This window comes from Capricornis sumatraensis, chromosome 1, assembly GCF_032405125.1.
Source record: "Capricornis sumatraensis isolate serow.1 chromosome 1, serow.2, whole genome shotgun sequence".
Lineage (NCBI taxonomy): Eukaryota > Metazoa > Chordata > Mammalia > Artiodactyla > Bovidae > Capricornis > Capricornis sumatraensis.
In genome coordinates this window covers 174,702,966-174,723,071 of record NC_091069.1, presented here as the reverse complement: position 1 = coordinate 174,723,071, position 20,106 = coordinate 174,702,966, and the positions used below count along the sequence as shown (strand labels likewise).

General features: G+C 36.1%; 1 protein-coding gene across 1 annotated transcript in view; it reads left to right on the top strand.

The window, feature by feature from the left end:
• Nucleotides 1-19,860, top strand: part of CCDC14 (coiled-coil domain containing 14) — a 45,041-nt gene extending 25,181 nt beyond the window's left edge. Inside the window, exons 10-13 of the mRNA XM_068976811.1 lie at nt 5,541-5,623; nt 14,219-14,437; nt 14,511-14,643; nt 18,862-19,860. Coding sequence (XP_068832912.1) covers nt 5,541-5,623; nt 14,219-14,437; nt 14,511-14,643; nt 18,862-19,783 — 1,357 coding nt within the window. The 3' untranslated portion in view covers nt 19,784-19,860. The remainder of the gene's footprint in view (nt 1-5,540; nt 5,624-14,218; nt 14,438-14,510; nt 14,644-18,861) is intronic.
• Nucleotides 19,861-20,106: the final 246 nt, after the last annotated feature.

Genomic DNA, 20,106 nt, shown 5'->3' with positions numbered 1-20,106 from the left:
TGGTTTTGCCATACATCAACATGAATCCGCCACAGGTATACACGTGTTCCCCATCCTGAACCCCCCTCCCTCTTCCCTCCCTGTACCATCCCTCTGGTCATCCCAGTGCACCAGCCCCAAGCATCTAGTATCATGCATCGAACCTGGACTGGCGATTCGTTTCATGTATGGTATTATACATGTTTCAATGCCATTCTCCCAAATCATCCCACCCTCTCCCTCTCCTACAGAGTCCAAAAGACTGTTCTATACATCTGTGTATCTTTTGCTGTCTCACTCACATATAGGGTTATCGTTACCATCTTTCTAAATTCCATATATATGCATTCAGTTCAGTTCAGTTCTGTTCAGTTCAGTCGCTCAGTCGTGTCCGACTCTTTGCAACCCCATGAATCGCAGCACGCCAGGCCTCCCTGTCCATCACCATCTCCCAGAGTTCACTCAGACTCACGTCCATCGAGTCTGTGATGCCATCCAGCCATCTCATCCTGGGTCGTCCCTTCTCCTCCTGCCCCCAATCCCTCCCAGCATCAGAGTCTTTTCCAGTGAGTCAACTCTTTGCATGAGTTGTCCAAAGTACTGGAGCTTCAGCTTTAGCATCATTCCTTCCAAAGAAATCCAGGGTTGATCTCCTTCAGAATGGACTGGTTGGATCTCCTTGCAGTCCAAGGGACCCTCAAGAGTCTTCTCCAACACCACAGTTCAAATGCATCAGTTCTTCGGTGCTCAGCCTTCTTCACAGTCCAACTCTCACATCCGTACATGACCACTGGAAAAACCATAGCCTTGACTAGACAGACCTTAGTCGGCAAAGTAATGTCTCTGCTTTTGAATATACTATCTAGGTTGATCATAACTTTTCTTCCAAGGAGTAAGCATCTTTTAATTTCATGGCTACAGTCAACCATCTGCAGTGATTTTGGAGCCCCCCTCTATTTCCCATGAAGTGATGGGACCGGATGCCATGATCTTCATTTTCTGAATGTTGAGCTTTAAGCCAACTTTTTCACTCTCCTCTTTCACTTTCATCAAGAGGCTTTTTAGCTCCTCTTCACTTTCTGCCGTAAGGGTGGTGTCATCTGCATATCTGAGGTTATTGATATTTCTCCCGGCAATCTTGATTCCAGCTTGTGTTTCTTCCAGTCCAGCGTTTCTCATGATGTACTCTGCATAGAAGTTAAATAAGCAGGGGGACAATATGCAGCCTTGATGTACTCCTTTTCCTATTTGGAACCAGTCTGTTGTTCCATGTCCAGTAATGTTGCTTCCTGACCTGCATACAGATTTCTCAAGAGGCAGGTTAGGTGATCTGGTATTCCCATCTCTTTCAGAATTTTCCACAGTTTATTGTGATCCACACAGTCAAAGGCTTTGGCATAGTCAATAAAGCAGAAATAGATGATTTTCTGGAACTCTTGCTTTTTCCATGATCCAGCAGATGTTGGCAATTTGATCTCTGGTTCCTCTTCCTTTTCTAAAACCAGCTTGAACATCAGGGAGTTCACGGTTCACGTATTGCTGAAGTCTGGCTTGGAGAATTTTGAGCATTACTTTACTAGCATGTGAGATGAGTGCAATTGTACGGTAGTTTGAGCATTCTTTGGCATTACTGTATTGGTGTTTTTCTTTCTGGCTTACTTCACTCTGTATAATCGGCTCCAGTTTCATCCACCTCATTAGAACGGATTCAAATGTATTCTTTTTAATGGCTGAGTAATACTCCATTGTGTATATGTACCACAGCTTTCTTATCCATTCATCTGCTGATGGACATCTAGGTTGTTTCCATGTCCTGGCTATTATAAACAGTGCTGCAATGAACATTGCGGTACACGAGTCTCTTTCATTTCTGGTTTCCTCGATGTGTATGCCCAGCAGTGGGATTGCTGGGTCATAAGGCAGTTCTATTTGTAGTTTTTTAAGGAATCTCCACACTGTTCTCCACAGTGGCTGTACTAGTTTGCATTCCCACCAACAGTGCAAGAGGGTTCCCTTTTCTCCACACCCTCTCCAGCATTTATTGCTTGTGGACTTTTGGATCGCAGCCATTCTGACTGGTGTGAAATGGTACCTCATTGTGGTTTTGATTTGCATTTCTCTGATAATGAGTGATGTTGAGCATCTTTTCATGTGTTTGTTAGCCATCTGTATGTCTTCTTTGGAGAAATGTCTATTTAGTTTTTTGGCCTATTTTTTGATTGGGTTATTTATTTTTCTGGAATTGAGCTGCAGGAGTTGCTTGTATATTTTTGAGATTAGTTTGTCAGTTGCTTCATTTGCTATTATTTTCTCCCATTCCGAAGGCTGTCTTTTCACCTTGCTCATAGTTTCCTTTGTTGTGCAGAAGCTTTTAAGTTTAATTAGTCCCATTTGTTTATTTTTGCTTTTATTTCCAATATTCTGGGAGGTGGATCATAGAGGATCCTACTGTGATGTATGTCGGAGAGTGTTTTGCCTATGTTCTCCTCTAGGAGTTTTATAGTTTCTGGTCTTACGTTTAGATCTTTAATCCATTTTGAGTTTATTTTTGTGTATGGTGTTAGAAAGTGTTCTAGTTTCATTCTTTTAGAAGTGGTTGACCAGTTTTCCCAGCACCACTTGTTAAAGAGGTTGTCTTTAATCCATTGTATATTCTTGCCTCCTTTGTCAAAGATAAGGTGTCCATAGGTGCGTGGATTTATCTCTGGGCTTTCTATTTTGTTCCACTGATCTATATTTCTGTCTCTGTGCCAGTACCATACTGTCTTAATGACTGTGGTATAAGCCACTTTAGAAAATAAAACTTACTTTATTGGTCACTGCTTGTTTTTAATTTTTTAAAAAGGTATCAGTTTGATGTCTAACCTAATTCTTCAGACTTGGCACCGACGTTTCTTGGCTGTGTCCTTAGAGGACAAAGATTATATATCATGCTACTGCCACCGTTTACCTGACCTTCCAAAAATGAAATTATTGAAAAATGAAGAATTTGTCAGATACGCTTTTTTTTTTTTTTTAGCAGAATGAGATTTCCAGCAGAAGTAGGAATTTTTGTCTCTTTGTTAATCTTTATTTGGAAGAAATCATCCATAATCTGTTATAAATGAGAGTTGGAATGCATAGGCTCATTCAAAAGTGTTTTTCAGCATTTTCAATCAAAAACAGGGTTTTGGTTTTTTTTTCTTGTTTGGACATTTTTAAACTTCCTCTTCCTTTTTAGCCAAAAAAACTGATCTTTCAGGACTTTCTTGGTGTTTATTGCCATCTTGTGGCATTAAAAAAAATAGCTAGCTTCATTGTTTGTTTGGCATTTGGATCTGGGCAGTTTTTATGTGAGACTCCTGAAACACTACTCAACTGTTAGTACTGTTCTTGGTCCCTACCCGTAAAATATCTGTAGTGACCCATTCATTGTGACCTTGTAGCCCATTCCAAAATTTCCTGGATGAAGGTTGTGGGGATTCCAGTTAAGCTAGTGAGTGCCTTAATATTTAAAGGGCAAGTTAGAACTCATGACCATTTCCTGAGTTAAGACTCAAATACAAGACCATTATGTACCCACGAAGAACAAAGAAATGAACTGGAACTGAAAGGCAGGAACTGGGCTGTGGCGTTGTCTTTGGCCTGATAATTTGATATGATAACATAATTCTTCCAGATGGAAGTTACTAGAAGAATAGATTGTTTATTTGTTATTTCATTTTAGTTTTTAGTTATAAAATGTAGTGGGAGAACCAGTGAGTTAAGATTTAGACCATCTGGAGACATGTATGGTATGAGTGGAACCCACAAACAAGATTCAGGATAGAAACATAAACTTGGGAGTTATTAACTGACCACAGTTTTATTGAGCATTTACTACAGACCTGGCCCTGTGTAGGTACTGGAGACAGTAATGATTAAAAGCAAGTGGTTTGCTCTCAGCGTGTAAGTGTTGAATTCACTAAGAAGGTATAGAGTGTGAACATAACCAAGAGTGCATTGCTGGGGAATGACAGCTTCTTAAGCAGAGAACACAGAAGGAGAAGCCTGTGAAAGAAACCTGAGAAGGAGCAAGTAGAGACTCGTACCGAATGAGATATTTCATTTCCTTATCCTGTCACCAACAATAAGTGTTATTTCCTTTGAGAATGAAATAGCAACCTACCCCAGTATTCTTGCCTGGGAAATGCCATAGACAAGAAGCTTGGCAGGCTACTGTCCATGGGATCACAAAAGAGTCAGAGAGACACACACACACATAAGTAAAGATCCTGCAACTAAGACCTGGTGCAGCCAAATATATATATATATATATATATGTATATGTATATGTATATGTATATGTATATGTTAAAGTGTTATTTCCTTTTATTTTTGTGAATCGTGTGGTCATAAAATACCTCCTGTTTTAAATTTGTATTTCTTCATACTAGTGTGGCTGAGAATTTTTCATATGCTTATCGGCCTCTTCTGTTTCTTTTGTGAATTGCCCATTCTTACTGTTGGTCATGTTTTCTTTCCCTACTTACTGATTTGTAGGAGCTCTTCAATGTTACAGCCCCTTTGTCTGTTATATGTGTAGCAGATTTTCTTCCAGCCTGCTAATTCTAGAACAAGTTTCTGTTTTGGTGTAGTTAAATCCTTTACTTTTTTCCTTGATGATTGCTGGATTTTGAGTATTGCTTAAGAATGCCTTTCCCACTTAAGATTATGTAGATTGCCACCTAAAACTTGTATAGTTAAGTTTTGTTTGTTTGTTGTTATATTTTATGTTTAGCTCTTTAATCCAGCCTGAATGAATATATATGATGTGAGGTAGGATCTATCGTTTTAGATTTCATAACAGTGATACTTTAGTGCTGAATACTTCCAGATAATAATTCTCAAAAGATATTAGAGAATTTTTTTTTAAGTGTTAACTTCTTAGAAGTAAACAGTTGCAGTTCCTTTTGTATATTCCTATTTGCGAAACAGCTATATAATATGAAGTTCATTATGAGGTAGAGTTGGTGCTTATTGGCATTCTCTTTACTTAAATAAAGCCATTAACCTTTAGATCTAATAAATTAGTAGCAGCGTAAGTTTATGTTTCCCAGTTTTTACACTGCGTGACAAACCAAGCAGATAGTTGTCTGATAGCAGCTGGTCCTTGTAGGAATTCTGGTTCATAATTACGACAGATCTTTTAAAAGCAGATAATTACTACAGTAATGAAAATACTTCCTGAGAAGGAAGACAGAAGAAAATAGCAAGAGGAGATAGAAATGAAAGAAATAGAGAAACAAGGAAATCACTGAAGAGATAAGAGAACAAAAAAGGGAAGAGGAAAACTAAGTTAACCTTTTTCTATTGAAGGGCGGTTCTATGCCATCCTGGACAGTCTTTTAAAAATTATCTCAGGTCTTAGCAGCAGTGTGGTTTTATTTATTTGGTTTTTGTCTTATGTTTGGGGACAAGATGAACTTCTGCTCTCCTAGAAGGTACCACTGTTTGTGTTCTCTATTTTAATAGGCTTTCAAATGTCCAATCTAAAATGAGCCTGGATTCTTGCATTCATGTTTCTTCATTGTTTCATTTAGGCAGTTGAGAATTTTGAACCAGCAACTTAGAGAACGAGAAAAAACTCAAAAGGCATCTGGTTCTCTGGAATGCAACGTTGAATGTAGGTAAAAGAACTGTAAGAACTGATCGTGAATTCTTTATGGCTCTGGAAATGTTGATAAAGAATTGAACTTTCTCAATTACTTTGTCTTAACTGGACTTTTTGTAAAAGTAGGAATAATACTCATTAAAATTTAAAATAGTGTAGAAACACAAAAATAAAAGATTTGTGCTATCACTTCCCGATAATTTAATCCTATTTTTTTTAAAGTCTGTATTTCCTTTCACATATCTCCTGTTCATTTATAATTGATTTATTTTGTAAATACTTACTGAGTATCTACTATTAACAGATGAATCCTAGTAGAACTATATATGTATTTTTCTTTTGTAAAAATGAGATTACACAGTATATACTCCTGCAGCTTGCATTTATTCATTTATTATATAGTGGATATTTTTCTCTATCAAAATACATAAATATTATTTTTTCTTATTGAAACTAAGTATTATTCTGTTTATGTAGTTCTGTTGTAATGTATTTAAAGTCCTCTGCTGATAGATATTTAGACACTTTCCCTGTTTTCCTAGTACAAATAATCCTGCAACGAAAATCCTTGTACATGTTTTTGTGCCCATGTGTGACTGTTTTTGTAGATTATAGCCATAGAATTGCTGAGTCAGAGTATTACTGTTTCAGTTTAAACTGATGTTGCTAGATTGTTCTTATGGATCATAGAGCTTTAATAGAAAAGAAAAAAAAAAACAGATAGTAACTAGAGGAAAAGATAGGAATTTCTTTTTGTATTCTTGGAAACTTTTCCTAAGCCCAACAAAAACTCACATGCTACAAAGGAAAGATTGATAAAGCATGTCCCAGAAATCTTTTTCATTTCATGCACAGCAGAATTATAAATACATTTTATTTTTATTATTATTTTTTAATACATTTTTAAAAAATCAACAAAATGGGGAAATTTTTGTAATACGTGATATGATAAAGACTTGATGTTCCTAATATACAGAAATATCTCTTACAAAGGGAGAGAAAAATACAAACATTCGACAGAACATACACTTCATAAACACGTTCAACTTCACCGGAGTAATTTTGGAAAAGATCACTCTGGTTCCATTGTGAATAAAAGGTGGGGATGGGTGGGAGAGAGGAGACTAGTGGTTGCTATTTTAAGTGGCTTCTCTTTTTATTCTCTACCATTTCCCTTCTTGTTGCCTTGAGAGCATGTATTTACTATTCATAATTACTTATTTACTATCAGCTCCATGAGAGCAGAAACTATTTCTCTGTTGTTCACCACTGTATGCTGAGATTCTACTTCACTCGAGGCTGCAGTTATTAAATGACTGGTACCATATACTTTTATAGCCATTAAAAGGAATATGATAGATGTATGTGCTGATACATAACAGTTTTATGGGAGGGGAGGCAAGAAACTGTGGGCATAGTATGATTCATTTATGTTTAAATATATATGATATGCAAAAGTATTTTCCAGAAAGATGTCAGAGTGAATAGTGCTTGCTTCTGATGGGAAGTGGCGATGGGTGCAGAGGGAGACTTTTCATTGAGTATCTTTTGGTGTCATTGGTATTTTGTGGTTGAATATTTTTTACTTTGTACATGTATTCAGTTCAGTTCAGTCACTCAGTCGTGTCCGACTCTGCGACCCCATGAATCACAGCACACCCGGCTTCCCTGTCCATCACCAACTCCCGGAGTTCACTCAGACTCATGTCCATCGAGTCTGTGATGCCATCCAGCCATCTCATCCTCTGTCGTCCCCTTCTCCTCCTGCCCCCAATCCCTCCCAGCATCAGAGCCTTTTCCAATGAGTCAACTCTTTGCATGAGTTGTCCAAAGTACTGGAGCTTCAGCTTTAGCATCATTCCTTCCAAAGAAATCCAGGGTTGATCTACTTCAGAGTGGACTGGTCGGATTTCCTTGCAGTCCAAGGGACCCTCAAGAGTCTTCTCCAACACTACAGTTCAAATGCATCAATTCTTCAGCGCTCAGCCTTCTTCACAGTCCAACTCTCACATCCATACATGACCACAGGAAAAACCATAGCCTTGACTAGGCAGACCTTAGTCGGCAAAGTAATGTCTCTGCTCTTGAATATACTATCTAGGTTGATCATAACTTTTCTTCCAAGGAGTAAGCGTCTTTTAATTTCATGGCTGCAGTCAACCATCTGCAGTGATTTTGGAGCCCCCCAAAATAAAGCCTGACACTGTTTCCACTGTTTCCCCATCTATTTCCCATGAAGTGATGGGACCAGATGCCATGATCTTCGTTTTCTGAATGTTGAGCTTTAAGCCAACTTTTTCACTCTCCTCTTTCACTTTCATCAAGAGGCTCTTTAGTTCTTCTTCACTTTCTGCCATAAGAGTGGTGTCATCTGCATATCTGAGGTTATTGATATTTCTCCCAGCAATCTTGATTCCAGCTTGTGTTTCTTCCAGTCCAGCGTTTCTCATGATGTACTCTGCATAGAAGTTAAACATGTATTAGTCTTTTGTGTTCTTTAGTTAAAAAAGGTTAAAACAAATTTAAAGCCTGAAATATCAATTGGAGAAGAAAGATACGACTTCTGCTGATCAGTTTCTAAAAAGTACATTTAGTATTCACATAGAACTAATGAAGCATATAATTGTTAAGCAAAATCAATAAAGTCCAAGCCTTTCTTTTAAAAACAGACCTTTTCCAGGTTTTTACTTTTTTCAATTTATTTTTTTATTGAAGGATAATTGCTTTACAGAGTTTTGTTGTTTTCTGTCAAACCTCAACATGAATCAGCCATAGGTACACATACATCTGCTCCCTCCTGAACCTCCCTCCCATCTCCCCTCCTAACCTACCCCGCTAGCTTGATACAGAGCCCCTGTTTGAGTTTCCTGAGCCATACAGCAGATTTCTGTTGGCTGTTTATTTTATATATGGTAATATGAATTTCCATGTTACTCTTACTGTACATCTCATCCTCTCCCCTCTTTCCATGTCCATAAGTCTATTCTCTGTTTTTCCATTGCTGCCCTGTATAAGTCCTTCAGTACCATTCTTCTAGATTCCGTATATATCTGTTAGAATACTATGTTTATCTTTCTCTTTGTGACTCACTTCACTCTATAATAGGTTCTAGGTTCACCCACCTCATCAGAACTGACTCAAATGTGTGGCAGAGTAAATTCCATTGTGTATATGTACCACAACTTCTTTATCCATTCATCTTTTGATGGGTATCTAGGTTGTTTCCATGTTCTAGCTATTGTAAATAGTGCTGCAGTGAACATGTGTCTTTTTCAATTTTGGTTTCCTCAGGGTATATGCCTAAGAGTGGAATTGCTGGGTCATGTGGTTTTATTCCTAGTTTTTTAAGGAATCTCCATACTGTCTTCCATAGTGGCTGTATCAATTTACGTTTCCACCAACAGTGCAAGAGTGTTCCCTTTTCTCCACACCCTCTCCAGTATTTATTGTTTGTAGATTTCTTGACGATGGCCATTCTGACTGGTGTGAGGTGATATCTCATTGTCGTTTTGATTTGCATTTCTCTAATAATGAACGATATCGCGCATCTTTTCATGTGTTTGTTAGCCATCTGTAAGTCTTCTTTGGAGGAATGTCTGTTTAGGTCCTTTTCCCACTTTTTGATTGGGTTTGTTTTTCTGGTATTGAGTTGTATGAGCTGCTTGTATATTTTGGAAATTAATCCTTTGTCAGTTATTTCATTTGCTATTATTTTCTCCCATTCTGAGGATTGTCTTTTCCCCTTGCTTATAGTTTCCTTTGCTGTGCAAAAGCTTTTAAGTTTAATCAGGTCACACTTGTTTACTTTAGTTTTTATTTCCATTACTCTAGGAGGTGGGTCATAGAGGATCTTGCTTTGATTTATGTCATCATATGTTCTGCTTGTGTTTTCCTCTAAGAATTTTATAGTCTCTGGTCTTAATTTAGGTCTTTAATCCATTCTGAGTTTGTCTTTGTCTTTGTGTATAGAGTTAGGAAGTGTTCTAATTTCATTCTTTCACACGTAGCTGTCCAGTTTTCCCAGCACCATTTATTGAAGAGGCTGTCTTTGCCCCATTGTATAGTCTTGCCTCCTTTGTCAAAAATAAGGTACCCATAGGTGCATGGGTTTATTTCTGGGCTTTCTATCTTGTTCCATTGGTCTATATGTCTGTTTTTGTGCCAGTACCATACTGTCTTGATAACTGTAGCTTTGTAGTTTAATTTTTAAGTCAGGAAGGTTGATTCCTCCAGCTCCACTCTTCTTTCTCAACACTGCTTTGGCCATTCAGGGTCTTTTGTGTTTCCATATGAATTGTGAAATTTTGTGTTCTAGTTTCATGAAAAATGCCATTGGCAATTTGTTGCTGCTGCTGCTAAGTTGCTTCACTCATGTCCGACTCTGGGTGACCCCATAGACTGCAGCCCACCAGGCTCCCCAGTCCCTGGAATTTTCCAGGCAAAAGTATTGGAGTGAGTTGCCATTGCCTTCTCCGGGTAATTTGTTAGGGATCACATTGAATCTGTAGATTGCATTTGGTAGTATGTCATTTTCACAGTATTGATTCTTTCTACCCAGGAACATGGTTAACATATCCATCTGTTTATACCATCTTTGATTTATTTCATTAGTCTTATAATTTTCTGTGTACAGTTCTTTTGTCTCCTTAGTTAAGTTTATTCCTAGATATTTAATTCTGTTGCAGTGGTGAATGAGATTGATTTCTTATTTTCTATTTCTGAATTTTCATTGTTAGTATATGGAAATGCAAGTGATTTCTGTGTATTGATTTTGTATCCTGCTACTTTGCTAAATTCACCAATTTAGGAAAGTAATTTTCTGATACTGTCTTTGGGGTTTTCTATGTATAGTATCATGTCATCTGCAAACAGTGAGAGCTTTACTTCTTCTTTTCCGATCTGGATTCCTTTAATTTCTTTTTCTTCTCTGATTGCTGTAGCTAGGACTTCCAGAACTATGTTGAATAATAGTGGTGAAAGTGGACACCCTTGTCTTGTTCCTGATCTTAGGGGGAATGCTTTCAGTTTTTCACCATGGAGAATAATGTTTGCTGTAGGCTTATTATATATGGCCTTTCCTATGTTGAGGTAGGTTCCTTCTATGCCCATTTTTGAAGAGTTTTAATTGTAAATGGGTGCTGAATTTTGTCAAATTTGTCAAAAGCAAAAATAGATGCTTTTTCTGTATCTATTGAGATTATCATATGGTTTTTATCTTTCAGTTTGTTAATATGGTGTATCATATTAATTGATTTGCATATATTGAAGAATCCTTGCATTCCTGAAATAAACCCAACTTGATGATGGTGTATGAGCTTCTTGATGTGTTGCTGAATTTTGTTTGCTAAGATTTTGTTGAGGATTTTTGCATCTGTGTTCATCAGTGATATTGGCCTGTAGTTTTCTTTTTTTGTGTTGTCTTTGTCTGGTTTTAGTATCAGGGTGATGGTGGCCTCAGCAAATAAATTTGAAAGTGTTCCTTCCTCTGCAGTTTTTTAAAAGAGTTTTAGAAGGATGGGCATTAGCTCTTCTCTGAATGTTTGATGGAATTCTCCTGTGAAGCCATCTGGTCCTGGGCTTTTGTTTTCGCGGAGATTTTTTATCACAGTTTCAATTTCACTGCTTGGGTTGTTCATAATTTCTATATCTTCCTGGTTCAGTCTTAGAAGATTGAACTTTTCTAAGAATCTGTCCATTTCCTCCAGGTTACCCATTTTACTGCTGTATAGTTGTTCATAATAGTCTCTTATAATCCTTTGTATTTCTGCATTGTTTGATGTAATCTCTCCTTTTTCACTTCTAATTTTGTTGATTTGATTCTTCTCTCTTTTTTTCTTGATGAGTCTGGCTAAAAATTTGTCGATTTTGTTTATCTTCTCAAAGAACCAGCTTTTAGTTTTATTAATCTTTACTATTGTTTCTTTCATTTCTTTTTCATTTATTTCTGCTCAGATCTTCACGATTTCTTTCCTTCTAATAATTTTGGGGTTTTTTTTTGTTCTTCTTTTCCAGTTGTTTTAGGTGTAAAGTTAGGTTGTCTATTTGATGTTTTTCCTGTTTCTTGAGGTAGGATTGTATTGCTATAAACTTCCCTCTTAGGACTGCTTTTGCTGCATCCCATAGGTTTTGAGTTGCTGTTGTCACTGTCACTTGTTTCTAGAAATTTTTTGATTTCCCTTTTGCTTTCTTCAGTAACCGTTGATTGTTTAGAAGCATGTTCTTTAATCTCCATGTGTTTGTGTTTCTTACAGTTTTTTTTCCTTGTAATTGATATCTACTCTCATAGCATTGTGGTCTGAGAAGATGCTTGATACAATTTCAATTTTCTTAAACATACTGAGGTTTGATTTGTGACCCAAGATGTGGTCTACCCTGGAGAATGTTCCATGTGCACTTGAGAAGAAGGGGTATTCTCCTGCACTTGGATGGAATGTCCTGAAGATATCAATGAGATCCATCTCATCTAATGTATCATTTAAGACTTGTGTTTCCTTACTAATTTTCTGTTTTGATGATCTGCCCATTGGTGTGAGTGGGGTGTTAAAGTCTCCTACTGTTATTGTGTTACTGTTAATTTCTCCTTTTATGTCTGTTAGTGTTTGTCTTATGTATTGAGGTGCTCCTGTGTTGGGTGCATAGTTATTTACAATTGTTATGTCTTCCTCTGGGATTGATCCCTTGATCATTATGTAATCTTGTATCATGTAATCATTATCTCTTGTAATCTTCTTTATTTTAAGGTCTGTTTTGTCTGATATGAGGATTGCTACTCCAGCTTTCTTTTGCTTCCCGTTTGGATGGAATATATTTTTCCCTCCTCTTACTTTCAGTCTATATGTGTCTTTAGGTCTGAAGTGGGTTTCTTGAAGTGGGTTTCTGTATGGGTCTTGTTTTTGTATCCATTCAGCCAGTTTGTGTCTTTTGGTTGGAGCATTTAATCTATTTGCATTTTAAGTAGTTATTGATATATATATTCCTATTGCCATTTTCTTAATTATTTGGGGTTGATTTTGTAGATCTTTTTCTTCTCTTGTATTTCTTGCCTATATAAGTCAGTTTAACATTTGTTGTAAAGCTGGTTTGGTGGTACTGAATTCTTACTTTTGCATGTCTGAAAAGCTTTTTATTTCTCCATCAATTTTGAATGAGATCCTTGCCGGGGACAGTAAATTGGTTGCAGATTTTTCCCCTTTCAGTACTTAAACTATATCCTGCCATTCCGTTCTGACCTGCAGAGTTTCTGCTGAAAGATCAGCTGTTAAGTGTATGGGGTTCCTTTGTATGTTACATGTTGCTTCTCCCTTGCTGCTTTTAATATTCTTTCTTCGTGTTTAGTCTTTGTTACTTTGATTAGTATGTGTCTTGATGTGTTTCTCCTTGGGTTTATCCTGTACAGGACCCTTTGTGCCTCTTGGACTTAATTGACTATTTCCTTTACCATGTTGGGGAAATTTTCGATTAAAATCTCTTCAAAAATTTTCTCATACACTTTCTTTTTCTCTTCTTCTGGGACCCCTATAATTTGAATGTTGGTGTGTTTGATATTGTCCCAGAGGTCTCTGAGACTGTCCTCAGTTCTTTTCATTCTTTTTGCTTTATTCTGCTCTTCAGAAAGTATTTCCACCATTTTATCTTCCAGCTCACTGATTCGTTCTTCTGCTTCAGATATTCTGCTATTGATTCCTTCTAGAGTATTTTTAATTTCAGTAATTGTCTTGTTTCTGTATGTTTATTCTTTAGTTCTTCTAGGTCTTTGTTAATTGATTCTTGCATTTTCTCCATTTTGTTTTCAAGGTTTTTTTTTTATCATCTTTACTATCATTATTCTGAATTCTTTTTCAGGTAGTTTGCCTATTTCCTCTTCATTTATTTGGACTTCTGTGTTTCTAGTTTTTTCCTTCATTTATGTAGTATTTCTCTGCCTGTTCTTTTTTTTTTTTTAACTTATTGTGTTTGAGGTCTCCTTGTCTCAGGCTTTATAAGGTTGAATTCTTTCTTCCTTTTGGTTTCTGCCCTCCTAAAGTTGGTCCAGTGGTTTGTGTAAGCTTCAAATAGGGTGAGATTTATGCTGAGTTTTTGTTCGTTTGTTTATTTGTTTGATTTTCCTCTCATGGGCAAGGGTGAGTGAGGTGGTAATCCTGTTTGCTGATGATTGGGTTTGTATTTTTTTGTTTGTTTGTTGTTTAGAGATGTCCTGCACAGGTGCTACTGGTGGTTGGATGATACCAGGTCTTGTATTCAAGTGGTTTCCTTTGTGTGAGTTCTCACTATTTGATACCCCTTAGGGTTAGTTCTCTGGTAGTTTACAGTCTTGGAGTCAGTGCTCCCACTCCAGAGGCTCAGGGCTTGATCTTGTTGGTCACCGTCAATCTGCCTCCTCCCCCACGGGATGCACCTCCAGCCACAGAGACTTTGGATTGGGGAGCAAGAGCAGCCCCATGGCAAAGAACTGCTCCTGGGTGACGAAGCAGAGCTGCACTCGGTAGTTCAGTTTAAATTTTGAGTTGCATCTTCCAGCAGAAGCTTCCTCAGCCGACAGGACACCTTGCCTCCAGGTTTGTACTTTTTAATTGAGGTAATAATTATGTGATCTATTTTGTCTTACAGTGTTTTCTCTTCAATCATTGAACAAGTCACTGCAAAATCAATTACAGGAGTCATTAAAGAGCCAGGAATTATTGCAGAGTAAAAATGAAGAGCTCTTAAAAGTGATAGAAAATCAGAAAGATGAAAACAAAAAATTTGCTGGTATATTTAAAGAGAAAGATCAAACTTTACTTGAAAGTAAACAGCAATTTGACATTGAGACAACAAGAATGAAAATTGGTATGTGTTTGAACTGTAGTCACAGTCACTTGTTAAAAAGTAATACTGAAACTGAAACTTTTTGTTGTTTTAGAATTGGAGGAAGCCTTAGTCAATGTGAAAAGCTCCCAGTTTAAGTTAGAAGCTGCTGAAAAGGAAAATCAGATATTGGGAATAACATTACGCCAGCGTGATGCCGAGGTGACTCGACTGAGAGAATTAACCAGGTGATGTTGACATTATTTGAATAACTTATGCCTTTTGTTAGATGTATTTATAAACTTCAAAATAATTTCAGACCTGCCTTCTTAAACCTTATCCTTTTCTCAGTGTTTTTGCTAATTTCTAAGGATATTTTTCTTCTGTTCCAGTTAAATTTCCAACGTGGCTAAATTCCTTTTTAAAGCATGTAATTCCAGGCAAAGGACTCTGATGAAGAGCTGAAGACTTGTTTAGCAAGTGGTTAAGAACTCTCTGAAGCCAGAGACATCTGAGTGGAATTCCAGCTCTATCATTTATTAGCTGTATGACTTTGAGCAAGATAGTTAACCTTTCTAAACCTTAGTTGTAAAGTGGGGGCATGATTAGCATTGATAAGAGGGCTAAGAAATCATTCATGAAAAGCATTTAGCACAGTAAGCCCTCATTCATCAGATCTTGGGTAAGTTATTTAGCCTGTTTGAACCTTATTCACTGCATTAGTAAAATGAGGGATTTGACAATAATTTCTAAGATTCCTTTGTTCCTTAACATGTGTTAAATAAATAAAACCACCTCACTCAATTTTTATATGATATTATTTTATGAAGTTCAGTTTTCTCTTGAGGTGGTTGACAAAAATTAGATATTCAACTGATTTTTTAAATGCTAGAGAAGTCAGTTATTTTAGGCCTAAATTACATATCATCAGATCTGACCATGCTTTTGACTGATCCTGGAAAGTCATAGTTCTAAATATAAAGCAATCCTGAATATAAAACAATCTTCTTTGTATTTCAAATGAAAAGATCCATTTTGCATTATACACTTTTTTCCCCACTTTGAGTTATAAACTTCTGGAGAATAAATGGTACATAGATATATGGTGGTGGTTTAGTCACTAAGCTGTATCTGACTCTTGCAGTCTTGGCAGGACTGTAGCGTGCCAGGCTCCTCTATTTTCCCAGGCAAGAACACTGGAATGGGTAGCTAATTTCCTTTTCCAGGGGATCTACCTGACCCAGAGATCAAACCTACGTCTCCTGCATTACAGATGGATTCTTTTACTGCTGAGCTACCAGGGAAGCCTATACATATATATATATATAAAGAATATTTTTTAGTTTTGTAAACACATTTGAAATGACTTTATATAAGCTATGTTAATATAGAAATATTGCTTCTCCCCACATTCATCTTTTACAGAATAATTTCACTCAAATTTTATTGAACAGTGAGAAAAACAAAATGTACTTCTTGTATCCATGTAGTGTTAATTAGGCTCTAGTCAGAGTTTCTGGAATATTGGGTTATACCACTCTTTTTCCAAGTTAATTATGAGGATGCCCCTTCTTATGAAAGTCTTTATAAGATCTCTAAAGATAAGCATCTTCTTTTTTCTGAGGAGTAATTTAGGGTAAAAACTTTGTTATCTTTAAGTATTTATGGTAAAAGAAGTTAATCACAAAAAACCACATATTTTATGATTTTATTTCTAAGAAATGTCCAGAAAAATGCTAGGATTTACTCAGATCAAGTTGCCCTTTAAATTTAAGAGCAAAACAGACAAAAAATACTCTTGGAGCTTGGTTGTCAAAATTCACCCACATTGGTGACTTGGGCAATTCAATTAATTAGGAATATTCCCAGTACTATAGCTGGGCTACTGTGACAATTTACATTTTACTTCTGACATTAGAGCATAAGTCAACAACACTTGACAATACAGATAAATCTTCATGTTCGCCTACCCCATCTCTTTTTCCTATAGCCATGTAACCTCAGTCAGATATGTATGTGTGTGTGTGTGTGTGTGTGTGTGCATTTTTTTTTTTTTTGCATGTGTTAAATAGTCTCAGAGATTTGACAAAAATTTTAAATGCCTTTCTCAGATTACTGGGGAGGGATAATGGAGCTAGAAGTTTCACATACAAGTGCTAAACAAATTTCCTAAACCATTTCTTCTCCAACTTTCAACAGTTTTGAAATACATCTTTATTACGTTGTTTAGATTTTACTAGAATGCATGTTATAGTACCATTAAAATGTGAGGAAAATTAATACATTTTTCAGTAAAAAAGTAGTAAATATTCTTCTGATAGTTTCTAAGAGCACTCATACGAGTGCTGATATTTATTTAAATTAGTATAGTTTTATAAATAGCCAAGAAAAGACTTTACATTTTTATTATGAAAACGCATCAGTTTTCCAAGCATTAAAAACCATTGTGTTTAGCTGAGTCTCATGTAATAGAAACACAGATATATCTACTTTGTAGCTATTTAGGTGCTTGTATTGCTTCCTTTAAAATTTTGGCATAGTTTTATCTCTTTATTTACAGAGATTTTTCTTTTAATTTCAAAGACAGTTGTAAGTCACATTTGTTTACACATGAGAAACTTAATGATTGCATTTAATTTCCAGAGATTAAACTCTTATTACATGTCCCTTTTTGTATTGTGAATTTTGTACAGAGCAAAGATAATATTTTTATTTAAGTCTGAAAAGGAACTTCAACATAAGGCTTTCTTTTCCAAAAATAAATGAAAATAAAAATGTCAGTATGCTGTCTGGTTGAATTAACTAGTGGTCATTGCTCATTACAGCACTTCTTTAAAGATGGTTTCTATGGCATACTTTTTATCTTTTAATAGTAGCTCGTTAGCTTCTTGAAAGAGGTATGAAAAAAAGTGGCTGGAGCCATTGCCATTTGAAGGGCAATCAGAACTCAAGACATAGCATATTTAAGATGACAGTGTATGCCAGGTTGGGAAAGAACTTTTTTTCCTTTTGTAGGAAAAGAATCACTTATTCTATATCCAAAGATATTAATATAATCACTGCTAACTGTTTCATACAGAGATTTCCTTTTAGTATTTTATTTGGACATGTATAACTGTTTTTACAAAAATAGTATTGTTACTGTGTTGCTTATGGCTACTCTTTTAAATTTAACCTTGTATAATGAACATTTTCCTATCAATAAATATTCTTTACAAATGACTATAAAAATGGCTATGATGTAGTAAGAATGTAATATACCTGAATCAGTCCACAGTATTTGGAGATAAAGATATTAAGTTCATCAATTTTCTGTTATAAACTATATCTTTGTAAATATATCTTTGGGTGCAGCTTACTGGTGAATATCAGTAGGTTAAATTCCTAGAAGTGCAACTTGGTGGGTCTAAAGGTGTGGGATATAAAATTCTTTTAAGATTTCTGATATAATGCTATTTTGCTAAGAGAGTGTACACTCCCACTTTGCCTCTCCAAACCTTTTTAACAATGGATATTCTTATTTTCCTATGTTAGCTTGATAGGCCAAAAAAAATCATATTTTAAAAATTTTAATTTCTCTGATAAAAGTCAAACCTTAAAACATACTTATTGACTGATAATCTTTTTTAAAAAATTACCTATTAATGTTCTTTGTATCTTTAAATTGGTGTGTTTCTTTTTCTTACATATATTTAAGAATATATATGATTCCATTCAAATAGACTAAAGTCTTGGTATAAAATGGTTTTAAGAGGGCTACTAATAAAAGCTGTCACCAGATGGAAACTGTGCTAAGCACTTTACCCTTATGTTTTATTATTTTATCTTATTTAATGTTCATTCTAAATGTGAAGTCGTTATCTTCATTTTTGCAGTTGAGGAACTTGAGATTCAGAAAGGTTGAACAGCTTGCTCAAGATCACAGCTAGCAATAGTGCTAGGATATGAATCAATTTCTGTCTGACTTCAAACCCTCTGTGATTTTCCTTATATCACACTTTCCCTGGAATCTAGCTGTCAGTTATACCTAATTATACTAGATAATTAAATTATGTCTAACTATCCTTTTTTTTGCCAGTATTGTTCCAATATCCTTTCCATATATGTTTTCAATGTAGAGTAATAGTTACTAACACAATCCACTAACAAATGGGTAGTATATTTACCATTTTGCAGTGTTGCTCAAGAATAAAGCATCTCTACCTTAAGAGAAAATTTTTTCTGAGCCTCCATTTTTAGATATAATAGTATTAGATTTGATGCAGACTAAGATCTTTTATCAATTGTTACTTTAATTTACTCTTTCCAGAACATATTATGTGATTTTGTGCTTTTAGTTGCTTTTTTCCATATTAAGAACCAGGTGCTTGCCTCAGATACTTTCTTTTAAAGAGGAGAGGAATATGTAAGTAAATGAAACAAATGGGTAAAAAGAAATAATTAGTGTACTAAATTCTTCTTAACAGAACTTTACAGAGCAGTATGGCAAAGCTTCTCTCAGATCTTAGTATGGACACTGCTCACTGCAAGCCTGGGAATAATCTTACCAAATCACTTCTGAACATTTATGAAAAGCAACATCAACATGACCCGATCCCTACTCACACTTCCATAATGAGCTACCTAAGTAAGTTAGAACCAGATCACACTCTTATTACACATCCAGAGCCTCTTTCTACAGTTGCCAATGAGGAAAACATGGTGCCAGATAGACCTTATGAAAATGTTCTGCCCTCCAAAGGCCCTCAGCACAGTAATACTAGGAGTATGGAGGAGGTATCAGCCCCTGGAATTGTTCCTGCCCTTTCAAAACAAGATTCTGATGAGGCAAGTGAAATTACGACCTTAGTAGAAGATGAGCATAATTTGGATAAAACAATTTACATTCCATTTGCTAGAAGCACTCCTAAAAAGAAATCGCCACTGTCTAAGAGATTATCCCCCCAGGCCCAGATCAGTGTAGCTCCACCGCAACCGGTCAGTGGACTTGTTACTGAAAAAGAAAATACACTGTGTGCACCTGGAGTTTGTTCCTCTTGCAAAAAGGAAGAAGCACCTGAGAAACTTTCCAGACCAGCTGATAGGGAGGACAAGCAGCTTCTCAAGAAAATAAAGGAAGCCATTTGCAAGATCCCTCCTGCCACTGAGGAGGAGTTGGCGGCCTGTCACAGCTCCTCCGCTTGTCAGAACAGCAACGTTCAGGTGAAAAGCAGTGCAGTCTCTGATGGTAGCTTTTTAAATTCTGACTTACCTTCTGACTGGAGCATCTCTTCTTTTTCCACGTTCACGTCTCGTGATGAGCAAGACTTCCGAAATGGCCTTGCAGCACTGGATGCCAACATTGCCAGACTCCAGAAGTCCTTAAGGACTGGTCTTCTGCAGAAGTAAGCTCAGAAGAAAGGAAAAGTTGTTTTTAAGAATAGAACTTGGCTACATTGAATGCATATTTTAAATTTCTTTAGAGAAAAGTTTTATATTATGTGTGAAATAAATTGTATGAATAATACATTTATCATTGGAATATATTGACACTAGAGCTTATAAAAAGTCATCTTAAGAAACTGTCATTTGTTAAGAGAAGAAAGTTGTGTGTTACTAGAAAAATACTGTATTATAAACAAAATTTAATATTTATTTATTAGAATGTATTCTTACTCTGCTGGGCTAAGAATGCAGGTTGGAAGGAATTTCTGGTTGTTCTAAAGGATAAT